The sequence below is a fragment of the Salvelinus alpinus genome, chromosome 2 (genome assembly GCF_045679555.1).
Source record: "Salvelinus alpinus chromosome 2, SLU_Salpinus.1, whole genome shotgun sequence".
NCBI lineage: Eukaryota > Metazoa > Chordata > Actinopteri > Salmoniformes > Salmonidae > Salvelinus > Salvelinus alpinus.
Window position 1 is genome coordinate 98,639,380 of NC_092087.1, and position 13,722 is coordinate 98,653,101.

General features: G+C 48.8%; 1 protein-coding gene across 2 annotated transcripts in view; it reads left to right on the forward strand.

The window, feature by feature from the left end:
- Window positions 1-398: 398 nt before the first annotated feature.
- Window positions 399-13,722, forward strand: part of LOC139568372 (poly(A)-specific ribonuclease PARN-like) — a 32,737-nt gene continuing 19,413 nt past the window's right edge. For both annotated transcript variants that reach the window (XM_071390154.1, XM_071390155.1), the window contains exons 1-14: window positions 399-550; window positions 771-848; window positions 1,011-1,090; window positions 3,136-3,203; window positions 3,668-3,749; window positions 3,926-3,986; window positions 4,200-4,365; window positions 7,706-7,768; window positions 7,943-7,981; window positions 8,277-8,319; window positions 9,759-9,839; window positions 10,179-10,235; window positions 10,450-10,527; window positions 13,505-13,548. In XM_071390154.1, the coding sequence (XP_071246255.1) occupies window positions 532-550; window positions 771-848; window positions 1,011-1,090; window positions 3,136-3,203; window positions 3,668-3,749; window positions 3,926-3,986; window positions 4,200-4,365; window positions 7,706-7,768; window positions 7,943-7,981; window positions 8,277-8,319; window positions 9,759-9,839; window positions 10,179-10,235; window positions 10,450-10,527; window positions 13,505-13,548 (959 nt within the window). In that variant the 5' untranslated portion in view covers window positions 399-531. The remainder of the gene's footprint in view (window positions 551-770; window positions 849-1,010; window positions 1,091-3,135; window positions 3,204-3,667; window positions 3,750-3,925; window positions 3,987-4,199; window positions 4,366-7,705; window positions 7,769-7,942; window positions 7,982-8,276; window positions 8,320-9,758; window positions 9,840-10,178; window positions 10,236-10,449; window positions 10,528-13,504; window positions 13,549-13,722) is intronic.

The following is a 13,722-nucleotide window of genomic DNA, read 5'->3' on the forward strand; positions in this document are numbered from 1 at the left end:
GGACAGAAATTAAAAAAAATCTTAGATTTGTAATTATTTTCTAATTGATCAATAATGACAATAAAGGTGTAATTCTATCTTAAGTTAGATAACAATAGTCATATGTGTAATTTTTTACATAAACACACATTACCCGGATAAGATTGCTATACTACCATTATTTGTCACCTATCTAAAAAATGTCGATCTTCATTTCAGTCCGTCATTCATGGCAGAGTTTTGTGCTTTTGCATCGGGTGACTGTTGGTGGCGTGAAAAGACAAATTAAAATTGCTATTCAAAATGGGGGACACTCCTTATAACATTTTCAGTTATGCTCACCGCACGACTAATAAATCCATACTGTACATTCGAGCTAGAAAGCGCGTAAACGTGATTCGTGCATCATACGGCTTTTATTTTGTCGTAGCCATATTTTGATTGACGCCGTGTCAAAAACGTCACTACGCCGGAAGTGTTTGTTGGAAAGATTAAAATCCTCTTGAGTGACAGCAGCGGTTTGGTACATTGTATTTTTTTCTTTCTGTAGGGATGGAGGTGACACGAACAAGTAATTCACCTCTTTATGCACCCTTATAGAGAATATACACCAAGATTATATTCATATGCTATTAGATACACAACGTTAGCTGTCGTTTCTCACCGCACAATCGCACGAATATGATTCCGTTCACGTCCGCGAGGTTGTGAATGCTAACCCGCTAACTAGCTAGCTTGCGTGTTGAGTAACCACCAACGCATGTTGGCTGATTGTTGTTTTTGTATTACAGATTTCAAAGACAGTTTAAGCACTGTGTACAGCGCAATAGAGGAAGCAGACTTTCTCGCAATCGATGGGGAATTTTCAGGTAAGCCATTGTTAGCTAGCAAACGTTTATAGTTACATCTTAGCTAGCTCGCTGGCCAACCAGTTCCCGTGGCTGCTTCAAGCCACACGCGCAGTCGGTTTTGAACTCTGACATCTTCATATCTAGTTAATACAGTAGAAAATACACTTTTTTCGGTTTCAGGTATTAGCGATGGGCCCAACGTCAGCGCACTGACTAACGGGTTGGACACGCCAGAGGAGCGCTACATGAAGCTAAAAAAGGTAACCGTCAAGAGAGGCATGCGTTTAGAGTTGGGGGCAATGCGGTTTCTGCATTGTGCTGCATTTACTTGACACTACAACGTTTTATGGCAGCCATGTTGGTTCCCCGTTAGTTTAACACGGGGAATATTTAACAATGCTATGGAACGGAATGTCTAGAATGAGAACGATATTCAAAACTCTAACAGATTGCCTAACACTAAATATATGGCCCTGGTTACAACTGTCGGTCAGGTACTGAGTGAGTAGCTACAGTTGAAGTCAGAAGTTTACATACACCTTAGCCAAAGATTTAAACTCAGTTTTTCATAATTCCTGACATTTAATCCTAGTAAAAAGTCCCTGTTTTAGGTCAGTTAGGATCACCACTTTATTTTAAGAATGTGAAATGCCAGAATAATAGTGGAGCAAATTTCCCCCCCCAGCTTTTATTTCTTTCATCACATTCCCAGTGGGTCAGAAGTTTACATATACTCAATTAGTATTTGGTAGCATTGCCTTTTAATTGTTTAACTTGGGTCAAACGTTTTGGTTGGCCTTCCACAAGCTTCCCACAATAAGTTGGGTGAATTTTGGCCCATTCCTTCTGACAGAGCTGGTGTAACTGAGTCAGGTTTGTAGGCCTCCTTGCTCGCATACACTTTTTCAGTTCTGCCCACACATTTTCTGTAGTATTGAGGTCAGGGCTTTGTGATAGCCACTCCAATACCTTGACTTTGTTGTCCTCAAGCCATTTTGCCACAACTTTGGAAGTATGCTTCGGGTTAATGTCCATTTGGAAGACCCATTTGCAACCAAGCTTTAACTTCCTGACTGAGGTCTTGTGATGTTGCTTCAATATATCCACATAATTTTCCTTTATGATGCCATCTATTTTGTGAAGTGCACCAGTCCCTCCTGCAGCAAAGCAACCCCACAACATGATGCTGCCACCCCCTTGCTTCACGGTTGGGATGGTGTTCTTTGGCTTGCAAGCCTCCCCCTTTTTCCTCCAAACATAACGTTGGCCATTATGGCCAAACAGTTATTTTTGTTTCATCAGACCAGACACATTTCTCTAAAAAGTATGATCTTTGTCCCCGTGTGCAGTTGCAAACCGTAGTCTGGCTTTTTTATGGCAATTTTGGAGCACTGGCTTCTTCCTTGCTGAGCGGCCTTTCAGGTTATGTCGATTATAGGACTCGTTTTACTGTTGATATAGACAATTTTGTACCCGTTTCCTCCAGCATCTTCACAAGGTCCTTTGCTGTTGTTCTGGGATTAATTTGCACTTTTCGCACCAAAGTACATTCATCTCTAGGAGACAGAACGCGTCACCTTCCTGAGCGGTATGACAGCTGCGTGGTCACATTATGTTTATACTTGCGTACTATTGTTTGTACAGATGAACGTGGTACCTTCAGGCGTTTGGAAATTGCTCCCAAGGATGAACCAGACTTGTGGAGGTTTACCATTTTGTTTTCTGAGGTCTTGGCTGATTTCTTTTGATTTTCCCATGATGTCAAGCAAAGAGGCACTGAGTTTGAAGGTTGGCCTTGAAATACATCCACAGGTACACCTCCAATAGGCGAATTGACAAAATTTGAGTCAATCAGAAGCTTCTAAAGCCATGACATTTTCTGGAATTTTCCAAGCTGTTTGAAGGCACAGTCAACTTAGTGTATGTAAACTTCTGACCCACTGGAATTGTGATTCAGTGATTTATAAGTGAAATAATCTGTCTGTAAACAATCGTTGGAAAAATTACTTGTCATGCACAAAGTAGATGTCTTAACCGATTTCTCAAAACTATAGTTTGTTAACAAGAAATTTGTGGAGTGGTTGAAACTAGTTTTAATGACTTCAACCTAAGTGTATGTAAACTTCCGTCTGTATATAACTAATAATATAGCGAGGTAGCTCGCATAACTTTTTATATGATCATGGTTTTCGGGTGTTTTTGAATCCTGGAGTCTATGTATGGGCCACAAGGCCACGTGCTATCGGTCCTGCTTTAAATGTACACGTTTGACTCTCCACTCCTCTGCCCCCCCCCCCCCCCCCAGCATTCCATGGACTTCTTGCTGTTTCAGTTTGGACTGTGTACGTTCACATATGACCAGGCGGAGTCCAAGTGAGTGGGATTTATCTCTCTTAGATTTAACCTTTAACACGCAGTCGGTTTGAACTGAGTGACATCTGAGTAACATGAAGCTTCTCAGAGTAGGAGTGCTGGTTTAGGATCAGTTTTTAGCCTTTCGGATCATTCTGAATTTGGTTCCATATGGACCTGATCCTATATCGGCCATCTTACTTGGAGAAGCTTGACGCATAGGACCCCTGACCTGACTCCAGATCAGTTAGAGATTTAGCCAACTCTTCTCTGCTGTGTTGTGACACTGTCATAACAAACGGGTTGTGTTAGAAATACAGATCTGGGTCCAGTCTGCCACAGAATGAAATAGAAGGCTGATTTAGTGTTAAATAGAAGTCTAAGTCAGCTATATTGAATGATGTGATCTCTATGCAGCAGGCTATAGGAATGTTTAACCTACCTGACCTGCTGTTCTTTCTCTCCCGGTGTTTTTGTCCCCACAGGTACGTCATAAAGACTTTTAATTTTTATATATTCCCAAAGCCATTCAACAGAACCTCACCAGACACCAAGTTCATCTGCCAGGTTAGAAAACCTTGGTCTGTTTTATTTAATCTGGGTGGTACAAGCATTTCTTATTGGACAGGTTTAGGTAGTCACTCCCTGTTTCAGCCCTTTTGCTTCCCTTTCATTCCTGGAGAATAGGACCCATGTTGCCCCTGGCGGTGTTTCCTTAAATATGTTTGTGTTTGTTATTTCAGAGTTCCAGCATAGACTTCCTGGCCAGTCAGGGTTTTGACTTCAACAAAGTGTTCCGTCACGGTAGGTGGCATTCTGTCTGGTTGCCGTAGAAATCCCAACTGGGACAATAAAGATGATCGATTGATTTTATTGATTGAAGCTACTCTAGCTAACCCCTCCCCTGTTCTGGTTGCTCTAGATATTCCAACTGGGACAATAAAGATGACTAAGTGATTGACTTAAGCTAACCAACACGCCGCCATCTAACCCCGCCTCCTTTTCTGGTTGCCGTAGGGATCCCGTACCTGAACCAAGAAGAGGAAGTGCAGCTGCGGGAGCAGTATGAGGAGAGGCGGAGTCAGAGTAACGGATCAGGAAACCCCTCCTACATCTCCCCCAACTCAAACAAAGGCCCCGGCAGCATCCCCGAGGAGCACAGGGAGTACATCGGACGAGTGGTGTAAGTTTAAACCTGACTCCCATTTCTAGTTACAACTTTAGGTTGTAGTTGCATGTGGTAACGGAGTGGTGAGAGAGATGACAGCCTGGTCTCAAATCTGACCCTTTCCCTAGCCACCTGCTGACACCAGTTCCTCCAGCCACCACTAGCCCCTTTCCCTCCCTAGCCACCTGCTGACACCAGTTCCTCCAGCCTCCCCTTTCCCTCCCTAGCCACCTGCTGACACCAGTTCCTCCAGCCACCACTAGCCCCTTTCCCTCCCTAGCCACCTGCTGACACCAGTTCCTCCAGCCTCCCCTAGCCCCTTTCCCTCCCTAGCCACCTGCTGACACCAGTTCCTCCAGCCCCTTTCCCTCCCTAGCCACTTGCTGACACCAGTTCCTCCAGCCCCTTTCCCTCCCTAGCGACCTGCTGACACCAGTTCCTCCAGCCCCTTTCCCTCCCTAGTCACCTGCTGACACCAGTTCCTCCAGCCCCTTTCCCTCCCTAGCCACCTGCTGACACCAGTTCCTCCAGCCACCCCTAGCCACTTTCCCTCCCTAGCCACCTGCTGACACCAGTTCCTCCAGCCCCCACTAGCCCCTTTCCCTCCCTAGCCACCTGCTGACACCAGTTCCTCCAGCCCCCACTAGCCCCTTTCCCTCCCTAGCCACCTGCTGACACCAGTTCCTCCAGCCACCCCTAGCCACTTTCCCTCCCTAGCCACCTGCTGACACCAGTTCCTCCAGCCCCCACTAGCCCCTTTCCCTCCCTAGCCACCTGCTGACACCAGTTCATCCAGCCCCTTTCCCTCCCTAGCCACCTGCTGACACCAGTTCCTCCAGCCCCCACCAGCCCCTTTCCCTCCCTAGCCACCTGCTGACACCAGTTCCTCCAGCCGCCACTAGCCCCTTTCCCTCCCTAGCCACCTGCTGACACCAGTTCCTCCAGCCCCCCCTAGCCCCTTTCCCTCCCTAGCCACCTGCTGACACCAGTTCCTCCAGCCGCCCCTTTCCCTCCCTAGCCACCTGCTGACACCAGTTCCTCCAGCCGCCCCTTTCCCTCCCTAGCCACCTGCTGACACCAGTTCCTCCAGCCACCCCTTTCCCTCCCTAGCCACCTGCTGACACCAGTTCCTCCAGCCGCCACTAGCCCCTTTCCCTCCCTAGCCACCTGCTGACACCAGTTCCTCCAGCCGCCACTAGCCCCTTTCCCTCCCTAGCCACCTGCTGACACCAGTTCCTCCAGCCCCCACCAGCCCCTTTCCCTCCCTAGCCACCTGCTGACACCAGTTCCTCTAGCCCCTTTCCCTCCCTAGCCACCTGCTGACACCAGTTCCTCCAGCCGCCCCTAGCCCCTTTCCCTCCCTAGCCACCTGCTGACACCAGTTCCTCCCGCCGCCCCTAGCCCCTTTCCCTCCCTAGCCACCTGCTGACACCAGTTCCTCCAGCCCCCACCAGCCCCTTTCCCTCCCTAGCCACCTGCTGACACCAGTTCCTCCAGCCGCCCCTAGCCCCTTTCCCTCCCTAGCCACCTGCTGACACCAGTTCCTCCAGCCGCCACTAGCCCCTTTCCCTCCCTAGCCACCTGCTGACACCAGTTCCTCCAGCCGCCCCTAGCCCCTTTCCCTCCCTAGCCACCTGCTAACACCAGTTCCTCCAGCCGCCCCTTTCCCTCCCTAGCCACCTGCTGACACCAGTTCCTCCAGCCGCCCCTAGCCCCTTTCCCTCCCTAGCCACCTGCTGACACCAGTTCCTCCAGCCCCCTCTAGCCCCTTTCCCTCCCTAGCCACCTGCTGACACCAGTTCCTCCAGCCGCCCCTAGCCCCTTTCCCTCCCTAGCCACCTGCTGACACCAGTTCCTCCAGCCGCCACTAGCCCCTTTCCCTCCCTAGCCACCTGCTGACACCAGTTCCTCCAGCCCCCACTAGCCCCTTTCCCTCCCTAGCCACCTGCTGACACCAGTTCCTCCAGCCCCCCCTAGCCCCTTTCCCTCCCTAGCCACCTGCTGACACCAGTTCCTCCAGCCCCCCCTAGCCCCTTTCCCTCCCTAGCCACCTGCTGACACCAGTTCCTCCAGCCGCCCCTTTCCCTCCCTAGCCACCTGCTGACACCAGTTCCTCCAGCCGCCCCTAGCCCCTTTCCCTCCCTAGCCACCTGCTGACACCAGTTCCTCCAGCCCCCACCAGCCCCTTTCCCTCCCTAGCCACCTGCTGACACCAGTTCCTCCAGCCCCTTTCCCTCCCTAGCCACCTGCTGACACCAGTTCCTCCAGCCCCTTTCCCTCCCTAGCCACCTGCTGACACCAGGTCCTCTAGCCCCTTTCCCTCCCTAGCCACCTGCTGACACCAGTTCCTCCAGCCCCTTTCCCTCCCTAGCCACCTGCTGACACCAGTTCCTCCAGCCCCCACTAGCCCCTTTCCCTCCCTAGCCACCTGCTGACACCAGTTCATCCAGCCCCTTTCCCTCCCTAGCCACCTGCTGACACCAGTTCCTCCAGCCACCCCTAGCCACTTTCCCTCCCTAGCCACCTGCTGACACCAGTTCCTCCAGCCGCCCCTTTCCCTCCCTAGCCACCTGCTGACACCAGTTCCTCCAGCCGCCCCTAGCCCCTTTCCCTCCCTAGCCACCTGCTGACACCAGTTCCTCCAGCCCCCACCAGCCCCTTTCCCTCCCTAGCCACCTGCTGACACCAGTTCCTCCAGCCCCTTTCCCTCCCTAGCCACCTGCTGACACCAGTTCCTCCAGCCCCTTTCCCTCCCTAGCCACCTGCTGACACCAGGTCCTCTAGCCCCTTTCCCTCCCTAGCCACCTGCTGACACCAGTTCCTCCAGCCCCTTTCCCTCCCTAGCCACCTGCTGACACCAGTTCCTCCAGCCGCCCCTAGCCCCTTTCCCTCCCTAGCCACCTGCTGACACCAGTTCCTCCAGCCGCCCCTAGCCCCTTTCCCTCCCTAGCCACCTGCTGACACCAGTTCCTCCAGCCGCCCCTAGCCCCTTTCCCTCCCTAGCCACCTGCTGACACCAGTTCCTCCAGCTGCCCCTAGCCCCTTTCCCTCCCTAGCCACCCGCTGACACCAGTTCCTCCAGCCACCACTAGCCCCTTTCCCTCCCTAGCCACCTGCTGACACCAGTTCCTCCATAGTTGTCCTTCATATAAGGCATGGTTTAAACTCCTCCAAACGGGTGTTATAGCCTCAGTGCGGAACCCGTCCTACGGTCCACAGTGTGGTCACATGGTACTGATTTATGTCCAGCGGAGCAGACATCCATGGTAACAGTCCAGACACCACCCTTCAGCTCCAACCCTGAATGCTTCCCTGTAGTCGTTTTGTTAAGTCTTTCCTTTTGTCCCCTTTGCAGAGGGAAGGTGGAGTCTCTGTTCACTACCTCAGAGAAGACTGTGGACCTGGAGCCCTGCACTGGGTAAAGAAACGTGTGTGTGTGTGTGAGAGAGTAATGTGCATTTATACAACACTTTTGTTTTCAGTCTCAAAGGGCTTTACCAAGTTAACATGGTTCTCCTGATCCCCCAGCAACATTGACCATTGTTTTGTTTCTTAAAAAGCTCCATTCCTCCTGTTCTCTGCTCCACTCCAGGTTTCAGAGGAAGCTGATCTACCAGACACTCAACTCCAAGTAAGTACTTCCTGTTTCCTGTCCTTCAGGAGCAGCAATGTTCTAGAACTCTGTAGATTCAGTGTTCCACCCCATCAATACAGGGAGATGAATGAAATCCACTTTTTAATTGTTTGTTTACATTCTGCTATTTCTAAAACAAATGAATTGGGGTTTATAACTGTAGTTTTAACGCTGCTTAGTCACAGTTAATGTTAATCATTAAATGTTTATATATTTACCAGTACTGAGTGTGTATATTGTACAGAGATGACATATCTTTGTAGAAGGATAATGTTGAACTAATCTCCTATAGGTTCCCAAAGGGCCTTCATGTTGAGACCTTGGAGACGGAGAAGGTCAGTCTGCCAGCTAGATCAGTGGTTCTCAAACATCTCCTCAGGGGGGACCCCCAGCCAGTCCATGTATTTGATCTATTCCAGAGCCCTATGGGACTCATGATCACGGCCGGTTGTGATACAGCCCGGGATCGAACCAGGGTCTGTAGTGACGCCTCTAGCACTTTCGATGCAGTGCCTTTAAACCGCTAGCACACCTGATTCAACTAATCATCAATACCTTTTATATTAGGGGCACGGTTCCTGAGTGGCGCAGTGGTTTAAGGCACTGCATCGAAAGTGCTAGAGGTGTCACTACAGACCCTGGTTCAATCCCGGGCTGTATCACAACCGGTTGTGATCAGGAGTCCCGTAGGGCGGCGAACAATTGGCCCAGCATCAACCGGGTTAGGGGAGGGGTAGGCCGGCATTGTAAAATAAGAATTAGTTCTTAACTGACTTGCCTAGTTAAATAAATTCATTAAGCTAGAGGATGTAATGCCTGATACCAGTTTCAACTTTAGTTTAGTGCTCCATTTTAACTGTCTTTATACCTATGGCCGAGTTACTGAGGGATTTTCTACGTTAGGAATCAGGAGTAACTGAGGGATTTTCTACGTTAGGAATCAGGAGTTACTCAGGGATTTTCTACGTTAGGAATCAGGAGCTACTCAGGGATTTTCTACGTTAGGAATCAGGAGCTACTCAGGGATTTTCTACGTTAGGAATCAGGAGTTACTCAGGGATTTTCTACGTTAGGAATCAGGAGTTACTCAGGGATTTTCTACGTTAGGAATCAGGAGCTACTCAGGGATTTTCTACGTTAGGAATCAGGAGCTACTCAGGGATTTTCTACGTTAGGAATCAGGAGCTACTCAGGGATTTTCTACGTTAGGAATCAGGAGCTACTCAGGGATTTTCTACGTTAGTAATCAGGAGCTACTCAGGGATTTTCTACGTTAGTAATCAGGAGCTACTCAGGGATTTTCTACGTTAGTAATCAGGAGCTACTCAGGGATTTTCTACGTTAGTAATCAGGAGCTACTCAGGGATTTTCTACGTTAGTAATCAGGAGTTACTCAGGGATTTTCTACGTTAGTAATCAGGAGTTACTTAGGGATTTTCTACGTCAGTAATCAGGAGTTACTCAGGGATTTTCTACGTCAGTAATCAGGAGCTACTCAGGGAATTTCTACGTCAGTAATCAGGAGTTACTCAGGGGTTGTCTACGTCTGACCGCCTGCCAGTGTTCTTGGTCTGACCGCCTGCCAGTGTTCTTGGTCTGACCGCCTGCCAGTGTTCTTGGTCTCATCCAGATCTAGAAGGAATAACACAATGCTTAGAGTACAGAAATACTATCATGTGATGTGAGTGATGCTGTGGGCTTGACTCCAGTCAGTAGGTGTGTGTTGATGTACATCATAGACGGTTGTGTTATGTGATGATATACGGTGTTTCAGAAAGAGCGTTACATCCAGATCAGCAAGGTGGACGACGAGGAGCGGAAGAGGAGAGAACGTCAGAAACAGGAGAGAGAACAGGTGACGTTCCTTCCACTCTTGTTTTTCTACAAAGCGAACCAACATTCCGGAACATTTCTCCCTGTGGTGTTCTAGATGGAACCAGTCTGAACACACTAACTCCTAAATCACATGACCAGCCGAATCTCCTTCTACTGGATCTAAAAAGCAGAGACGGAACATTTCTTCTTGAAATGTTCCAAACCTTCACACCCCCCCCCCCTCGAAGAAACACGATCAGGAGGGGCAACGTTTTGAATCTGGGAGATGACTTGTCCAATAAGAGACATTCCTTTTGTAGTTTCTTTGCAATGTTTTGCTGTGTTTCCTACTGAACATGTCCCTCGTCAATCCCCCCAGGAGGAGCTGAATGACGCTGTGGGATTCTCCAGGGTCATACACGCCATCTCCAAATCTGTGAGTTACCCTGACAACCTGTTGTCAACTTGTTGTTTGAGTTTTAATCTGTATCTTCTGTTATGTTACGATGTACAGTATATGCCCAACTGCCTTTGCAATCCAGCACTGAAACTATAAGGAATATTGTATTTGAGTGAGTTCTCCTTTATCTCTCTTGGGCGCTATACTTTTAGGATGGGACTCATCTCTTTTCCCCCTCTCTCCAACCCAGGGAAAGTTGGTGGTTGGCCACAACATGCTGCTGGATGTCATGCACACCATCCATCAGTTCTACTGCGTACTGCCAGAGGTACAAACACGCACCATTTATATGAACACTATGGTTCATTTCTTAAAATGTTTTATTTCACCTTTATTTAACCAGGTAGGCTAGTTGAGAACAAGTTCTCATTTACAACTGCCACCTGGCCAAGATAAAGCAAAGCAGTGCGACACAAACAACAACACGGAGTTACACATGGAATAAACAAACATACAGTGTGTGCAAATGAGTTAAGATTAGGGAGGTAAGGCAATAAATAGGCCATAGTGGCGAGTAGCGATACTGGGGTGCAAAGGAGCAAAAAAATTAAATAATAACAGTATAGGGATAAGGTAGTTGGATGGGCTATTTAGAGATGAGCTATGTACAGTGATCTGTAAGATGCTCTGACAGCTGATGCTTAAAGTTAGTGAGGGAGATATGAGACTCCAGCTTCAGTGATTTTTGCAATTCGCTCCAGTCATTGGCAGTAGAGAACTGGAAGGAAAGGCGGCTAAATGAGGAATTGGCTTTGGGGGTGACCAGTGAAATATACCTGCTGGAGCGCGTGCTACGGGGTGGGTGCTGCTATGGTGACCAGTGAGCTGAGATAAGGCGGGGCTTTACCTAGCAAAGACTTATAGATGACCTGGAGCCAGTGGGTTTGGCGACGAATATGAAGCGAGGGCCAGCCAACGAGAGCATACAGGTCGCAGTGGTGGGTGGTATATGGGGCTTTGATGACAAAACGGATGGCACTGTGATAGACTGCATCCAATTTGCTGAGTAGAGTGTTTAAGGCTATTTTGTAAATGACATCGAGGATCGGTAGGATAGTCAGTTTTACGAGGAATATGTTTGGTAGCATGAGTGAAGGATGCTTTGTTGCGAAATAGGAAGCCGATTCTAGATGTAATTTTGTATTGGAGATGCTTAATGTGAGTCTGGAAGGAGAGTTTACAGTCTAACCAGACACCTAGGTATTTGTAGATGTCAGAACCGTCCAGAGTAGTGATGCTGGATGGGCGGGCATGTGCTGGTAGCGATCGGTTGAAAAGCATGCATTTAGTTTTACTTGCATTTAAGAGCAGTTGGAGGCCACGGAAGGAGATTTGTATTGCATTGAAGCTTGTCTGGAGGTTTAAGTGTCCAAAGAAGGGCCAGAAGTATACAGAATGGTATCGTCTGCGTGGAGGTGGATCCGAGAATCACCAGCAGCAAGAGCAACATCATTGATGTATACAGAGAAAAGAGTCGGCCCAAGAATTGAACTCTGTGGCACCCCCATAGACTGCCAGAGGTCCGGACAACAGGCCCTCCGATTTGACACACTGAACGGTCTGAGAAGTAGTTGGTGAACCAGGCGAGGCAATCATTTGAGAAACCGAGTCTGCCGATAAGAATATGGTGATTGACAGAGTCGAAAGCCTTGGCCAGGTCGATGAATACAGCTGCACAGTATTGTCTCCTATCGATGGAGGTTATGATTTCGTTTAGGACCTTGAGCGTGGCTGAGGTGCACCCATGACCAGCTCGGAAACCAGATTGCATAGCGGAGAAGGTACGGTGGGATTCTAAATGGTCGGTGATCTGTTTAACTTGGCTTTCGAAGACCTTAGAAAGGCAGGGTAGGCTAGATATAGGTCTGTAGCAGTTTGGGTCTAGAGTGTCTCCCCCTTTGAAGAGGGGGATGACCGCGGCAGCTTTCCAATCTTTGGGAATCTCAGACGATACGAAAGAGAGGTTGAACAGGCTAGTAATAGGGGTTGCAACAATTTCGGCTGATAATTTTAGAGAGGGTCCAGATTGTCTAATCTGGCTGATTTGTAGGGATCCAGATTTTGCAGCTCTTTCAGAACATCAGCTATCAGGATTTGGGTGAAGGAGAAATGGGGGAGGCTTGGGCAAATTGCTGTGGGGGGTGCAGGGCTGTTGACCGGGGGTGGCCAGGTGGAAAGCATGGCCAGCCATAGAAAAATGTTTTTTGAAATTCTCAAATTTCAAAAAACAAATTTATCGGTTAGTGTTTCCTAGCCTCAGTGCAGTGGGCAGCTGGGAGGAGGTGCTCTTATTCTCCATGGACTTTAGTGTCCCAGAACTTTTTGGAGTTTGTGCTGCAGGATGCAAATTTCTGTTTGAAAAAGCTAGCCTTAGCTTTCCTAACTGCCTGTGTATATTGGTTCCTAACTTCCCTGAAAAGTTGCATATCGCAGGGTCTATTCGATGCTAATGCAGTACGCCACAGGATGTTTTTGTGCTAGTCAAGGGCAGTCAGGTCTGGAGTGAACCAAGGGCTATATCTGTTCCTGGTTCTACATTTTTTGAATGGGGCATGCTTATTTAAGATTGTGAGGAAAGTACTTTTAAAGAATAACCAGGCGTCCTCTACTGACGGAATGAGGCCGTAAACACGGTGTTTTAGAATCGGAAACGCGGTGTTTTAGAATCGGAAACGCGGTGTTTTAGAATCGGAAACGCGGTGTTTTAGAATCGGAAACGCGGTGTTTTAGAACCGGAGACGCGGAGTTTTAGAACCGGAGACGCGGTGTTTTAGAACCGGAGACGCGGTGTTTTAGAGCCGGAGACGCGGTGTTTTAGAGCCGGAGACGCGGTGTTTTAGAGCCGGAGACGCGGTGTTTTAGAGCCGGAGACGCGGTGTTTTAGAGCCGGAGACGCGGTGTTTTAGAGCCGGAGACGCGGTGTTTTAGAGCCGGAGACGCGGTGTTTTAGAGCCGGAGACGCGGTGTTTTAGAGCCGGAGACGCGGTGTTTTAGAGCCGGAGACGCGGTGTTTTAGAGCCGGAGACGCGGTGTTTTAGAGCCGGAGACGCGGTGTTTTAGAATCGGAGACGCGGTGTTTTAGAATCGGAGACACGGTGTTTTAGAATCGGAGACACGGTGTTTTAGAATCGGAGACACGGTGTTTTAGAATCGGAGACACGGTGTTTTAGAATCGGAGACACGGTGTTTTAGAAGAACCTTGTATCTTTTCTATTTGACAAAGTCTTTTCTTTCTTCCCCTACAGGACCTGAATGACTTTAAAGAAGTCACTCAGTGTGTCTTCCCCAGGTAAATACATACTGCTGCGTCAGGGTTTCAGTGGGTCTTCCCCGGGTAAAGACATTCTGCTGCGTCAGGGTTTCGCTGGGTCTTCCCCGGGTAAATACATACTGCTGCGTCAGGGTTTCGGTGGGTCTTCCCCGGGTAAATACGTTCTGCTGCGTCAGGGTTTCGCTGGGTCTT